We start from the raw sequence: 16,063 nt of genomic DNA, 5'->3' as shown, positions 1-16,063 counted from the left end.
TCTGATACTGGTCCTTTCAGACATTCTTTGTCACTGATCTACTCCTTGCTATCCACACCAGGACCCACCCTACATAGCTAAATTAAAGCAAGATTAAGAAACTAGTGAAGCGCTCACCCCTGAAAGAGCTGCTGGAATATACGAGTACTTCTGTCTCACCTCTGTGATAGACAAATAATATATTATGTAACAAATGCATGAACAGGTACAACAATGGTAAATAGTGTAGGTGCACGGAAATGGAAATTTCAAAACCGAAATTTAAAAAATTGTCAGGCCGAAACCGAAAATGTTTTTATTTTAATTTTTTCAATTTTTTTTTCAATTTAATTTTTATTCATTTTTTATGAAAATGTAAATTTTTATATTCATTTTTATTTATTTATTCATTTTTTATTTTTTACTTTATTTTTAGGGGCTTCGGGCAAATATTAGGGGTCTAAAAAGACACCTGATATTTCCCTTTTAAAATAGAAAAAGGGATTGAGGACACAGAGTCCTCTATCTCTTTTTCTGCAGCCCCTGTTATCAATGAACAGGAATCCTCTATACTGAGTGTTCCTGTTCATTTATAACTTGAGAACATTGTGTGTTTACTATAACTACAACCATGAATGAACAGGAGGTGATGTAGATCACTCCCATTCATTCATAATTAAGGATATAGTCAACATGCCATGTCCTCAATTATGTACAAACACTCAGTGATCACTGATCGCTGAGTGTTTGTACCTCGCTCTCCATCCTGACAGCTGTCACAGGAGGCTGAACGAGCAGTGTGGGAGGAGAGCTCAGCCTCCTGTGACAGCGCGGGATGTCTTCGCCCACACACCGCTCTGCCGGACTGTGATGGGAGGCTGAGCGGTGTGGGAGGAGAGACGCTGGCCGCTCACAGCGCTTGGCCGGCTGTCACACTTTCTCTCCTCCCCGCTGGGACACAGAGCAGCGCCAAGCGGGGAGGAGAGAAATCATGGATGCGCCGATGTATCGGCAGGAAAATTTCTGGCATTTAGCCAAAAGTGCCATTTCCGGTCGATATGTTTCGGCGGCCAATATATCGGTGCATCCCTAGTAAATAGCAAGTAATAGAAGCACTTTAAATATGCAGATAAATCTTAGCTGTTGCTGCCTATCTGCATATGCAAACAACACTGAACTTACTAATTTAATTATATCTGAAACAGCAAACTGTGAAGGCAAAGTCTCAGTCCAAACAGACCCACGTCTTAAACCTACTGGTATTTAACTAGGCTAGCCGTCGGTGGGGCCCAAGTTCTGCATGTATGGTTGATTTAGACACAATATTACTGTGGCCAATGGCCTCTCACCACTCTTGCAGCTTGGATTTCGGCTCCCCGTCGATTGGTGATAGGAGGTGGTTTCTCCTCTGTAGCCAACAGCTTTCCAGGTTCGAGCAGCAGCAGTAGCAGCAGCAGCAGCTTGTGCCACACAGTAGCATTACCGATGCTTGCAGCACATCTCTGTAGAATCCAATCACTCAGGAATGGGCTGGCAGGGTCTATTTCTGATACACTGGATCCCCTCACCAGTTCATGTAGCATTTCCCACACTGTAGAAGAATCTTTCAGCAGGATCCCTCAGTAGAAAAGCAGACAGTCTCAGACACTGGAATCACAGATATTGTTCAGCAGACAATGATCACCAGCAACACCTCAGGTTTTATCTCTCTCCTGATATAAACTATCAGGCAGCACTTCACAATACACTCAGCCGCTGGCAAATCCCTTGCTGATCTGAGCACATTCTGAGAGAAGATTCAGTCCCCTTTTCCTCCAGGTCACAAAGCCTCCTGGGTCGGGTAGTTCAGTGCAGCATAACTTTTCATTGTCTCTTCCTGTGTTGAAACTGCAACTCCCACAAACACTTTAGTACTGCTGAGAGCTGAGCCAATCAAAGTCTCTGTGGCAACATACAGTCTAAAAGCGGGAAATTGTTCTAAAAGGGGAAATGGCAATGGTCCACTACACTAGTTTCACTTCAGCTCAGATCCACAAAATGTATATCTTCTCCCTAATCTTCTCTTTCTGCACCAAAGTCCATGAATTGAACTACAAATTCCATAACACATTGGTACAAATCTCCTTCTAGAATCCGCAAATTCCTTCCACCCCTTTCTGACTGGTGTTGTAGGGTAAGACGGAGGAAGGTTCATTGCTCCACATCTCCTGGTCATGCCCCAAACTGTCTGAGTTTTGGAACAGGGTCAGGAGAATCTCTCAACAGTTCACCGAGTATCACTTAGAACCATCCTATTCCCTTCTACATATCAATTTGATCAATATAAAAACTTATCAGAAATCTGTTCTGAGACGACTCTCACGGTTATACCTTATGTGGGGGAACTTTCCCTTTTTTTTTCTTCTCTTTCTTCCTTTTTTACTCTTCCCTTTGTTTGGCTGATGACAAATTGTGTATTTTCCACATGCTGACCCTTCTACCCCATCCCCATTAAATTTACAGTAACATTAAACTCAGGATTTAAATCTTAAAAATACATTCAAATTTCTGATCACAGGCAAATGTTTGTCTGATTGTTTTTTTTAAATTTTGTACTGTTGGAAAACTTAATAAAAAAAAAATTCTAGACTATAGTTTCAATACAAATTAGTAAACTAAATGTGAGATTGTAATCCATCAAAAGGAGTGAGCTTAGAGTCGTGATTACTTTACAACACACACAGGGACCATGGAGAACAAAAGTAGCCCCCCTCCAGAAGGAAGGACAGTGTCAGCACCAATTCAGAGATGATTTGAGGATCTACAGCTGAGTGATACACAAACAAGGTACATTTTTGCTAATAGTTAAGGTACCTGAATACATTTTAAGATTTAAAGGAGAACTATGAGGTGAGTGCTTTTCACTCACCTCATAGTTCTAGCCGACCTGTGACAATGAGACTGTACCAGGTCGGCTTACTAGATCGGGAGGTGAGCGAACACATACCGGCGTTCACTCACCTCTTGATCCTGTCACGGCTCTCTGCCGTGACAGGGGAGGGGCTGGATTCCCCCTCCCCGCTCCGATCCGCCAGCGCTGACTGGTGGAACGGACGAGGAAGGGGGCGGGTACAGCTGGCTCTGCCTCTACATGGGCGTGCCAGCTGTCAGTCACGCAGCTGGGCGGATCCAAACATAATTGTCGGGATCCGCTTCAGCTGCGGCGTCTCAAAATACAGCGAGCAGCAGCTCGTGGTATACTGCGGCGTCTCAGTATACCGCGAGCTGTAGCTATACTGAGCCTAGGGTGACGGGAGGACGCTAGTTTGTGTCCGCCCGTTACCCTAAGGAGAACTATAGGGAAAAGCCTTAACCCCATAGTTCTCCTTTAACTCCCAATTTTAGTGTCACTTTAACTTCAAATTGAAAAATAATTTATCTGAAGGTGGAATCATAGTTTGGAATTCCCTGCTATCATTCTTCTCCCTACTACAGCACGGATCTAATTGTACAATTGTGTATTTTGAAATGCATTGTTGGTACGCACTGATGTCTATCATGAATTATTTGTTTGTTTGATAAATGTGTTTGGTACCATTGTATGATTGCTCAGTTCCATTGTCTGTAAATTTTTCAATAAAGAAATAAAAAACATAAAATATATGTCTTTGGAAAATTCATATAATAATATTAAATAATATATCTAATATCATGAAAAAAATGTGATCACATATAATAGATAGTCCTGTTGAATCTTAACAGGTTAATATAGCTTAAATACCAGATAATCTGTGTATAAATAATTTAGATTAAAAAAAGGGAGCTTTACAATAAATACAAGTATTTATGTAGTTCTAGTACTGAAACATACATGTAATGAAAACATTAAACATACAATATAAATTAAATCAGAGCATTGGGTTATAATGAAACTATTTCATAATAATCCCGAAAAGCAGTATTTCATCTAGTGTACAAAAAACAACAAGCAAGGCTTAATTCAATAGATCTCGGTTTTGCTAACTTGCCACAGTGGCCATCAATCTTGTCTATTCTTTCATTGTTAAATGCTATTAGTATTTGGCTCCTGTAGAGCTGGTTAATAAGTAGTTTTAAAATGGCAGCATTGTTAATAATAGAATAAACAGCCATGAAGTGAAATATAGGAATAGTTGCCTGTAACATGCCTAGCTGTATCAATAGGTTGTTTTCTGTTAATTAATAATATTCGTTTCACCAAACCTGCCTCATTTTGGTATGAACTATAGAAAAGTATATGGCGTTGTACATAAGAATAAGTTTCAGTAAGATTACACCTATATATAAATAAACACTTAACAAAGGCATGTCTGTTTTGTTGGTTTGTAGGTCCAAGTGAGACATTTGGAATGTTGGCATCTATAAGACCTCATTCACACCGAGCTACATTAAAAAAACGCTTCTTCAGAGCTGATTTGAGCTGAGCGGCATTTAGCTACAGTGCACATTTTGTCGCACTACGTAGCGCTTCTTTTGGCAGTCTATGAAAGCCTATTGGGGCCAAATCGCACGAAATCCGCTGGAAAAATACGTCATGTTCGAGCTACAAGTGACATTGAGCTGTGAGATGTGAGCAGCTCCATTGAAATGCATTGGACGAGCTACATTGAGCGATTTTTGAGCGATATTTAAGCGGAAATCGCGCAACAAATGGCTCAGTCTGAATGGGGTCTTACTCCCCACTAGGGGTTCTTTATGTAGGTCTATCTATTTGTCTGTGAAGGTTCTCATTTATCCAGGTGGTCATTGTATATCTGTAAAAAATATGTCAAGGCAACTGGACTTGCTGTATTTTTCTTGAAGACGTTTCACTGGACATCCGACCAGCTTTCTCAATTCAGAATTGAGAAAGCTGGTCGGATGTCCAGTGAAACGTCTTTAAGAAAAGTACAGCAATTCCAGTTGCGTTGCATTATTTTTTACAGATATATTTGTCTACTGTTTCCTTGTTTGTTGTTTTAAACAAGTGGTTACATTGTATTTGGTGGAAGTGTCAATGGTCTTTGATCCTGGGTTTAGTAAGGATTGTATGTTCAGGCTCCTTGCTTTAACCACTTCATGAGTGGCCTGTTTTGGCCATGTTGTAAGTGAAGGACCATAGATGTTTTAACAGTTCTGCACACACATGCTAAAATCTGAATTGTTGGATAGAAAATTACTTTAAACCCCCAAACAAGTATATATTTCCTGAAAGCTAAGGCTTTGTAGAATTAAAAAATGGCAGCACGATATGTTGCGCAAACATTTATCAAATTCATTTTTTTAGGAAAAAAACACTTAAATATATTTTAGTGCACACAAACACAATTTGGTACCCTTTTTGGTAAAATTAAAAAGATGGGGCTACATCAATTAAATAGATACCAAACATGTTAAGCGGTAAAATTGCATGCACCCATGCAATGGCGAAAAATTCTGATACTCAAAATTAATCATAGGTGACGCTTTAAAAGCTTTTACTGCTCATCAGTTTAGAGTTAACAGCAAATTATGGACCTAGAATTATTGCTTTGCATGCAGTTGGTATGGGCGCCGGGTTAGTTTTACATTTTTTTTCATTTTCATTTTATTATTTTGTACCTTTTGTACCTAGTTGTATACCAGCATTATGGAAACAATCTTGCCCCCCCACTATAGCGATGTGGTTATCTAAGGTTGGTGAAATCTGGAGAATGGGGGACCTGATTGCGTCTAGAAAAGGGACGTTAGAGGAATTTATTAAGACTTGATTTTATTGGACAGAATTGTTTAATTCCCCTAAATACAATACCATGTTTACTTAGATTCCTGTTTCTGACCTATTGAACTTGTTGGCGGGGCTGTTCACCTCCGTTTGGTCACTGGAGGAGAATTGCCTAAATCTTCACATCTTGTGCTATTGAAGTCCCCCTCCTATCTTTGTTTTATCTATTTTTTTCCCATTCCCCTCCCCTTTTTTTTTTTTTCCTTCTCTTAATGTAAAATGTTTTGATTCTATTTCTTTAAATATTATGTTTGAATGCAGGAAGGGGGAGAAGAGGAACAAAAAGAGAAAGGAGCAATCATTTGCATATTCTTAACAGGCAGTAGACCCATCTCCCATCACTCACCCACCTGATCTATCTAGCTGCTTTTAATATGAAGTTAATCATTTTCAAAGATCCTCAAAATCTCATGAAATACTCTAGAGTCTGTTCCAGCTTTGAAACACCTGCTGATCGTTTACAGGTATACTCCATTATTTAAGATGTTGAGGATCTTTTGTAATGTACACAATGCTACAAAATCTCACTACATTAAAAAGCTATTGGTTCCATTGGACATACTTTCTCAAAAATATCAATCTCTGAACTCTGAACCAAAGGATGCGGGGGAGCGGAATGGAGGAATAACTGCCCCCCCCCCCCGCCTCCCTTCTCCTCTTTCTTATTTTGTGCTTTTGCTAAAGAACAGTTACTTTCATATTTCTTGCAAAACTATTTAATTCAGCATTTTATATTACAATACATAATGTTGAGCTGATCTACTACAGCTTCCATGTGTCATAGACAATTTATGAACAACACAGTATTAATAATTTTGTCTCATAGCTCCAGTATCGTGGGCTTTTTATGCTCATATTTGTGTTGGGAATAGGAGGAACTTTTCAGTACGGATTCCATATATCTGTTCTAAACTCTCCCTCTCGGGTAAGTACTAAACTGATTATTGCCTATGTTTTAGTTCAGCACCATTTTGGAAAGGATGCAAACATCTGACAACTCTGTTGACTGTCTCCCAGACTGTAATCATTAATAAGTTATTCTGTTAGAAGTATTTTTACAAATGCAGAAAGGGTATCAACTGGTATTTGACTAGGTATCAGCCCCTTGCAATCCTCTATACAGCAGCATTCTGGGAGGGAGGGGCAGTACTAAGCCCTCATTCACACGAGTAACGGCCAGCCCGTACAGGTCCGTGCTGTGTGCCTGGCCGTATCGGGCCGCTCCTGGGAAGGACAGGTGCTGCGTCCCTGCGGGTGTCCGTACTCGGACGTGCAGTTTGGGTGAGCGTAAGGCAGTGTACGGCTGCGTACTCCCATAGAGATGAACAGGCTGCTGCCTACAAATCACATGCAGCACCTGTCCTTCCTGGGGCAGCCAGATACGGCAATGCACGCAGCACGGATCTGTACGGGCCGACTGTTACTTGTGTGAATGAGGGCTAATAGCTCTTTTCTTTTACAGGTATGTCTGTTTTTGGTGTTTTGTTGTGTTTTAATGACAGTGACCAATTGTCTCACAGCAGTTATCAGCTAGCACAAATGAAATGCATCTGCATTAGTTTATGAAACAAGTCTTATTTTTGTTTCATTGGGAAACACATTGGGGCCTATTTATGAAAAGTGTGCTAACAAGAACTTTTCTTGTTGCTTATAGCAACCAGCCACCTTTCAGCTGTCACTTTCACAGTTCTTAGTGTGAAAATGAAACAAAAATTATCTATGCTTTAATGGAGTACTAAATACTGAACACACTACAAAACACATCTGGACTTCTTTGTGCTCATTCATTCAGAATTCAAGAACTGCTCTGAACTTACTCAAAAGCCTACAAAAATCTGAATTGGCCATTTTTTTAAATGGAAGCCCATTAACCTTCAGGGCCTATTCCCACCAGAAGAGGTGGGGCTGCCCTGGCCATTTTTTCCAGTGGCACCCCAACGCACAGATTTGACTTGTTTTAATGGACACGGTCCACACCACCTCTTGGCATTACAGAGGTATGCGTTTTACAAAAAGTATATTTTTCAGTGTAGTGCGACTCAGTACAACTGCATTGCAACGTGCTGTGCTGATAGAACTTCATGTAATGTCACTTGTGACACTTTAGTAAAGTTCTAACATAAAAAAAGTAAACATTGCATTGCCCTGGAATCAGCACATCAGTACTGTGCCTATCATCACACACCAACACCCGCACACTTAGCTTGGCTTGGTGGTGTGAACGAGTCTTTGAGTATGTTTTCTGGAATGTGGGAGCAATCAGGAGCCCAGATATGAAGATACATGGTACTTACACACATCTCAGGTGACTCAGTGTGCAAACTGAAACCAAAACCTAACATGTAAAGCAGGGCCATCCCTTTAATGAGGCAGCCTAATGCTATTGCTTCAGGCAGCATCTCTCTGGGTCGTGAGGGGGTCAGACAGAGCAGCATGGCCGCTCTGCTGCACAATGTGTGCCACCCCCTTTCCAGCCAGAGAGTTCCAGGTTGCTAAGTGCCGCACAGGGAGATCTGCAAGGGCCATACACATCTGCCCGCCCAGCTCTTAGCAATATGGAACACTCTTGCAGGTGTCCCGTCAAGTTCCTGGCAACCTGTGATTTCAATGGTTGGCAGGACTCCAGCAAAAGTATCCCAAATTGTTAAGAGCTAGGCAGGGAGATGCAGACCTCTTACACATCTCCTCACATGGCTCTTAGTGGCGTCACTCTCCAGGAGCACCAACCTATTCCCCCTGACTCAGGCAGCAAAAATGCTAGAGACACCCCTGACCTAAAGGCTACAGGGTTGACAACAGTATCACATACACCAATAACAGCAAGAATGATGTTCTCTTGTACAGGTACCTCCAAAAATTGTTCACTGAACCTCAAATTTCGTTTAAAACCATTTATGTTTCAGCTTTTGTAAAGAAACAAATCCAGTGTCAGACCAGTGTAACAAATTGAGCGCTCACCTAATACTCACTAAAACAAATTCCCTTATAGTATGCAAGTGGAGTAGACTGAAATAAGTTAAAGGAGAACTATGACATGAGTGATTTCCACTCACCTCATAGTTCTAAGCCGACCTGTGACAATGAGACTGTCACAGGTCGGCTCAGTAGATCGGGAGGTGAGAGAACACATACCGGGTTCCCTCACCTCTCGATCCTGTCACGGCTCTCTGCCGTGACAGGGGGAGGGGCTGGATTCCCCTCTCCCCGCTCCGATCTGCCAGCGCTGACTGGCGGAACGGACGGGGGAGGGGGCGGGTACAGCTGGCTCTGCCTCTAGATAGGCAGAGCCAGCTGTCACTCACGCAGCTGGGCGGATCCCGTCATCTAAGTCGGGATCCGCTCCAGGTGCGGCGTCTCAGTATACCGCGAGCTGTAGCTCGCGATATACTGAGCTTAGGGTAACGGGAGGACGCTAGTTTGTGTCCTCCCGTTACCCCAAGGAGAACTATGGTGAAAAACACTGACCCCATAGTTCTCCTTTAAATTATCTATTTTTATTGGTAGGCATACAGTGGCTCCATATAACCATTTCACAGACTACATAATATCTAGTGATTTGCTAACACTTCTCTTCCAGTTTGTAAAGACATTCATCAATGGCACATGGATACATCGATACCAGCTACCAATAACTGAGAGCAGCCTTAGATTATTATGGTCCTTCATTGTGTCAAGTTACTGCATTGGTGGCTTACTGGGATCTTTGGGAACTGGATATTTAGTTTCCAGATATGGGAAGTAAGTGCAATAAAAAGTAATTACTGTCATTACCAGTATATGAAAGCAGTGCTGATAATTACTAATGTTCCCTTATTATAGGAAGAAATGTCTGCTATGCAGTGACCTGATTCCTTTTGTTGGAGCTCTGCTAGTTGGTCTCAGTTCCACTGCCAGGTCTTTTGAGATGATTCTTCTGGCTCGTTTTTTGTATGGCATTAATGCAGGTATGGGTAGTCTGCATAAGTATCATGTTGTAATTTAGTTAGACTATTTTAAAAAATGTTTCAGTCACATTTGGGTGTGTAGACTGGCTTAGATCTCTCAAAGGTTACAATGGTGACCTTGTGAGATCTCTATGTTTCTGCCTCTATTTCCAAGTACAGTCGAGTGTTCCTCTTTCTGCTATAAAGTGAGTGTCCTCACTCATCCTGATGCAGTCACTATAACATTAAATACACTAGCTATCCAGCATTTTTATAATTTAAGTTTTTATTCAGGTTTTGGTGTGGGTACAAGGATATAGATCAACTATAACAATAGTTCTTGGACAGGCCTTATGGTTAGTCCGGGGCAATTTTTTAGCACCCGGCCCCTAGGGCCTGTCAGCGAGGTGCACTGGCACTATTCCTTTATTTATTGCACCTCATGCACGATTGGCACATTTTTGTGTTTTTGTAAATTTTGACCCACAGATTGGTTAGGGTGCAGGTTCCTTCGGGGCCTATTCCCGATGCTGGGGAGGAGGTTCTGTGCCCTAATATAGGGTTCTCTGCCTCCTCCCGAACCAGGGAGTCTCTCTTCGGGAGAGCTCCCTACCTAGTACTGGGTGGGACCTGTTTCGGCAGGTCCCCGAAGGATCGGGGTCCGCCAGTCTCCGGGCTGGTGAACCAAAGTATCTCAACCCCTGTCAGGAGCCTTGCGCCCCGGGGGGTCGGGAATTCGAGGTCCCTTCTTTATTGAAGGACCAAGCACCCTTGTGCACGTTTTTGTGTGCTGTGATTTCACGGTTCACTTTTTTTGTTCACAGGGGGAAGTTTGTTTTATGATGCACGTCCACGGGCTCTTAAAAAAAAATTGTTGAAAAGCTTGCAGAGGAATGCAGAGAGTGTGCCAGGTTCCAGCACACCATTGCCAACCTGCATACTGCCGTGGGCCACATCAAAACTGCAACCCCTTCCCCCCTATCATGCACACCATTGCGAGTGACATTGCTGAGGATATTTGCTTGCCGGGGACTGTCATCATCAGCAAACAGGGGCAAGTGGCAACCCTAAGCAGGCATTTTCAGAAGGAGAGATCAGCGATGGCGTATACATATTTACACAATACAGATTTCCTTAGTACATATTTAATCATATTTACTCTGTAAATACACGTTTACTTTTTTAGGATTCGGCCTCAACATCCACTCTCAGTATGCAGGGGAAATAGCTGACAAAAAAACGCGTGGCTTTACTAACACCAGTATCTCCATATTTGTGACAACCGGGAAACTGACTGGACAAATTCTTGGGCTCAGGTGAGTGCCCCTGTGGTCCTGTACTCTGATATTTTATATATCTTTCATACGTTTTAATTATGACGGTTATGCTAAATGACACCCGGCATTCATTTTACCATATTACTGAGGAGATAATTATGGGGCTGGGTATACTATTTTGTGATTTAACAGTAGATGTATGTAATGTTTTCATCTTCTACGCTTACTTTTAGGGAGATTCTAGGTATTGAATCAATGTGGCCTCTCCTCTTGTCTGCCAGTGGATTCTGTGCACTGGCCCAATTGCTTACCTTGCCATTCTTTCCTGAGTCACCACCATACCTTCTGATGGAAAAACAAGACAAGGAAGGTTGTATGCAAGGTATGAATTAAGAGCCTGTTAGGTCCTACTAGTATAATTAATTATAGGGGTTTGCTATAAAATACTCCCAGGTCATCATGGCTTTTAGGTTTGTTTTGCAGGGGACATCTTACCAGTTGAAAGGCTTTTAAGTACATGTTCTACAAAAAGGCAAATATAGGGTAGGAGTCATTCAGGCATAACACAGATAGCATGCTGAGGCAGGAGGAATTCAGGCAGATGCAAACTTAGGCTAAAATGTAAAGAAGCCACCAAAATTCTGTGTTTAAACAAATAATACGCATATATATAGTATGTATCTACTGCACCTTGGTATATTTTTAGTTTATACAACAGCCTTGTTCTATTTCCTTGGATACAAGTCTGATCCAGTGTTCCTTACAATCAAAAAGTCATTGTGGTGGAAATACAGCACCTTATTGCTTTGTATTACAATGTATGTGATAATTTGAGATACATTATTCATGGTACTTCCATAATATCCAGCCATTTGGATATACTGCTCTCCTAGTGGACTGCATATTGCCCACAAAACGCAGCATCTTTAAAGTGACTTAGAAGAGCCATTTAACTATTTTATACCAGGATAACCACTACATGTGCTATGTTTATATTAGCTATTTATGTTAGTGAATGTAATGGGGACATAGTGGTGTAAACTTACTCATCTGGGGGATTAGGGATGTCCCAATACCACTTTTTCAGGACCAAGTACAAGTATTTCCCCATATGTACTTGCATGTACTACATATACATTACACACGTCCAGTACACTATAGCAATAGATTTACAGCCAGCGCTGTCCCAGCTTCCCTCACTCACAGTTACACTCCGATCCCTGTTGCCTCACAAGGTGCCTCTTGTAGTTGGCGCTGGGCAGGATCGCAGGATCGCTGCATCGCGTCTCGGTGCTCAGCTTGTGGTAGGCGCTCACAATTCTGCCCTGCTAACATGAATAGGTTAAATCATGATCCATAATACATATACAGCACACATGTCCCGTACATTGCAGTAATAGAGTTACAATTATCCCCTGCTAACATGAATAGGTTAAATCATGATCCATAGTACATAATAGTACATAACATGTAGTTGTACTATGGATCATTTAACCCATTCAGATTAGCAGTGCAGAATTGTAAATCTATTGCTGCAGTGCATTCTATATGTTCTGTATATGTACAGTACATATACAATTCACTGCAGCAGTAGATCACACAAAAAACTAAGCCCAGGCCCCGTCTTACTCACTGTTGCCTCAATCGCGGTGCCTCACGATTTTCCTCACATGTGAGGACGTCGGCGGCGCTGAGCTGGAGAGGAGCGCCGCGTCACTGCTGCTCCGGTGGGCGGCGATCCAGGTGGTGTCCTAATTTAGGTGGCCGGTGACTGCCTGGAGCAATGTGGTATTGTGCACTAAAAAAAAAACTATTTCCATAGCATATGTTTTTGTTGGCCAAATTTTAGAATGTCGGTGAATTAAATATCAATGTTGCCACAAAGATAACACATACAACGACTCAGATATAAAATATTATTGAACAGATCAGTTTCTACATTTTCAATACACTGAGCATAACAGTATATTAGTTTCAAACAATGAATTATTAAAAAATAGTTTTTTTAATTTTTACAAATAAATAAAAAGCTGTCAGAAATGTCATTTGTAGAAGATTTGCAATTTATACCTTTTTTTTCTAAGTTTGGTTTTAATGCAGTTTTTTTCCAGGTTACATAAATGCGATACTGCAGAGGCCATATAAAATACAATAAATATGAACTTCTACAACTTAGAGAATATGTTAACAAACAAAAAAATCAGTTGTCAATTACTCTTTGAAATTCAACAAAATACTCACATCCCTTAATTCTTTAGCCCTGAAACAGCTCTGGGGAGACCGAGACCACCAGAAGGAGATTGATGAAATGTTAAGGGAGCAAGCAGCTCGCAGAAGTGGGCGGAGCTTGGGTGTCCTGGAACTACTGAAAGAGCGCTCCATGCGCTGGCAGCTTTATATGCTCCTTGCCTTGACAATAACTTTGCAGCTGTGCGGGATCAATGCGGTAAGTCTCCTGTTGCTCCCCCTTAGGCCCTGTTCCCACTGCGCGATATGCAAATCGCGCGTTTGTCGCGCGATTTGCATATTGCGCGACATCGCGAGATTTGCCGCGCGATGTCGCGTTCAAGCTTGCATTGAGCAAGCTTGAATCGCGGCTAAATCCGCTCCAAAAAGGGTCCTGCTGTAGAGACACACGACCCGCGACAGCAGGACTCTTTGCCCCATTGGATTGCATTGGAGCACGATATCGAGCGGTAATTTGCCGCGATATCGCGGGATATGCCGGATATTGCATTTTTGTCTGATATTCGGAAGGTTGATGTACAACCGCAAATACTGTACAATCGATCGACTTTTGACTTTCAAGCAGGTTAGAAAATTTCTGTCGAATCGTACGATTTTCGCAAGGTTGGTGGCGTTTCCATACATTACAAATCGTACGATTAACACTGCTCATGCGTAACAACATACAGAAGAGTGGGGGGTTTTTTGAGAGGTATAACACCAAAACTTGATTTTATCAATATATAAAAAAAAATGTATTGTACATAAATTCAATATAAAAGTAAAAACATGTATACATTTCATTGCGGTACAGTCTAAATCAATAACATCTTGTACATGATTAAAAACCAGTTGCATCCTAGCTCCAATTCATCTTGTTAGTCATTCATATTTGGTTGGGAAATCCATATATCAAGTCCCAACGCGTTTCGCATACTGCTTCCTCAGGGGACCATGGATCTATCTGATACAAAATTTTAATCTTCAATTGGTTGGTCTAGGTAATGCAATACATAAACCCATTCTAAGATTTCCACATCGGAAGAATTGTGCTCTTGGCGGCTCCGCCGGACAGAGGGACACCCATCACCATCATTACCCCCACACCCAGTCACCTCTCACTTACCACCCAGTGGGATTTCTGGATGCGAACAGGATTCCCCAGACCGATTGTGGACAGGGATGATAAAATCCCAATGTAACCACTACGTCCGGGGGTCAAAAAGGGGACCCTGGGGCCACAGGAGAGGACGCTTCAGGATCGAACAGTTATTGGAGGGTCGCCTGTACTGAAAAATTAATTGCGCTATTAGGTTTATATGTGGGAAACCATGCATCTTGCCGTGCATGTTCACATTCACATATGTGTGTGTGTATCCATACTTGTAGGTGCTATGTGGATAAATACCCCAAGATGAACTTTCATTCTCCTATCTCCCCTAGTGGACCCATATACCTTCCCTGTAAGCAGTTGTCGAACCAGCAGGCCACTAACTCGCCGAGAACGATTCCCGGCGGGTTTTCTAGCCTGCTGGTTCGACAGAAGACGTGCGACCGTACAGTAGAAACAGTCGCACGCCTTCCATACACTGCACGATTCTCGTACGATCGCGGGATTTCCCGCGATTCTCATACGAGAATCGTGCAGTGTATGGGCACCTTAAGAGCTAGCCAGCTCCAAGGATCAGGTGAGTATAACTTTTTTATTTTTTTAACCTAGACAAAAATGAGCAGTTAACCCTTGCAGTGCAGGGACAACCCCACTGCAAGGGTCAATAAAACATTCTCTGGAGTTCCTTTCTAAAATGTCAAAATCAGTACAATTGTATTGAAAACATCAGAAAATATCCCACAAGTTTGATTGTTTTTTCCTTATTTTGAAAAAAAGTGTTTCTGCATATTTGAAATATAATTTAATATAATAAATAATAATTTATATCCTATAATTTGAATACCTAAAAAACAGCATTATTTAATGGTGAATCTGAAATACGTGTGGGTACAGATAATCAATTGGCTAACAGGAAACAGTTGAGGTGCACTGATCATCTCACCTGGCAGCCCCAGAACACGTAAAAATCATAACTATCCCTGGTAATGGAATATGTCAACAGCCACTTCAGTGCCACTGTGTATATATTTATAATATATGAAGTACAATATACAGATATGAGATATAACAGTATATACTTGTGTCTTTTTTTTTAGATTTATTTTTATTCTGTTGAAGTTTTTAAAGCTGCTGGCTTTCATGAGGCACAAATTCCCTACCTGACAATTGGTGTAGGAGTGTGTGAGTCCACATCAGTAATTCTATGTGTAAGTAACCTGAGCACCTTTTTTTTGCTGCATTTCAGTTAAGAAGAAATAATTTTTAACCAAAAACCATCAAGTGCAGAACCTATATCTCCAGCAGTCAGCATTGCACTGATAGATGAAGGAAGAAGAGGAACATCCAAAGCAGTAGTGCTCAACTCCAAGTCTCAAGGCCTTGTATGTGGCCCCAGTACATGCTTTGTAGTTCTTTCACACATAGGTTACTAATTAAAATGAACCCAGTAAGTTATAAATAAAGGAAGTTGTCATTGGTGGCTTGTTTGTGAGGCTGCAGAGCTGTTTCTTTACTTATACATGTCAGACCTGAAACAAGCCTGTGTATATAAAATGTTGGGATATTTTCATCAGAACATACTTGTTGCAGGCCAGTGATTCATTGAAGCTGATTTACTAAAGGATTTGAGAATGTTCACACAATAAATTGTGATAACATTTACTTCAATTAAACAATTCTTTGCAGATGAAATAGGTGAACATAAATTTTTGGTTTACATGATTGCAGGGCCGGTGCTAGACTATTTTGCGTCCTAGACAAGACCAGCTACTTGCACCCCCAACTA

The 16,063-nt window shown here is 41.5% G+C and overlaps 1 protein-coding gene across 1 annotated transcript in view; it reads left to right on the top strand.

Annotated features, from left to right (window-relative positions):
• The window catches only part of LOC108794797 (solute carrier family 2, facilitated glucose transporter member 9-like), a 30,027-nt gene that overhangs the window by 3,379 nt on the left and 10,585 nt on the right, over window positions 1-16,063 (top strand). Inside the window, exons 2-8 of the mRNA XM_018565899.1 lie at window positions 6,567-6,665; window positions 9,318-9,478; window positions 9,560-9,684; window positions 10,850-10,979; window positions 11,174-11,322; window positions 13,199-13,386; window positions 15,375-15,485. Coding sequence (XP_018421401.1) covers window positions 6,567-6,665; window positions 9,318-9,478; window positions 9,560-9,684; window positions 10,850-10,979; window positions 11,174-11,322; window positions 13,199-13,386; window positions 15,375-15,485 — 963 coding nt within the window. The remainder of the gene's footprint in view (window positions 1-6,566; window positions 6,666-9,317; window positions 9,479-9,559; window positions 9,685-10,849; window positions 10,980-11,173; window positions 11,323-13,198; window positions 13,387-15,374; window positions 15,486-16,063) is intronic.

The sequence above is a fragment of the Nanorana parkeri genome, unplaced genomic scaffold, assembly GCF_000935625.1.
Source record: "Nanorana parkeri isolate BGI_ZX_2015 unplaced genomic scaffold, ASM93562v1 scaffold899, whole genome shotgun sequence".
Taxonomy (NCBI): Eukaryota; Metazoa; Chordata; class Amphibia; order Anura; family Dicroglossidae; genus Nanorana; species Nanorana parkeri.
This window is presented reverse-complemented; position numbering and strand designations above follow the sequence as displayed.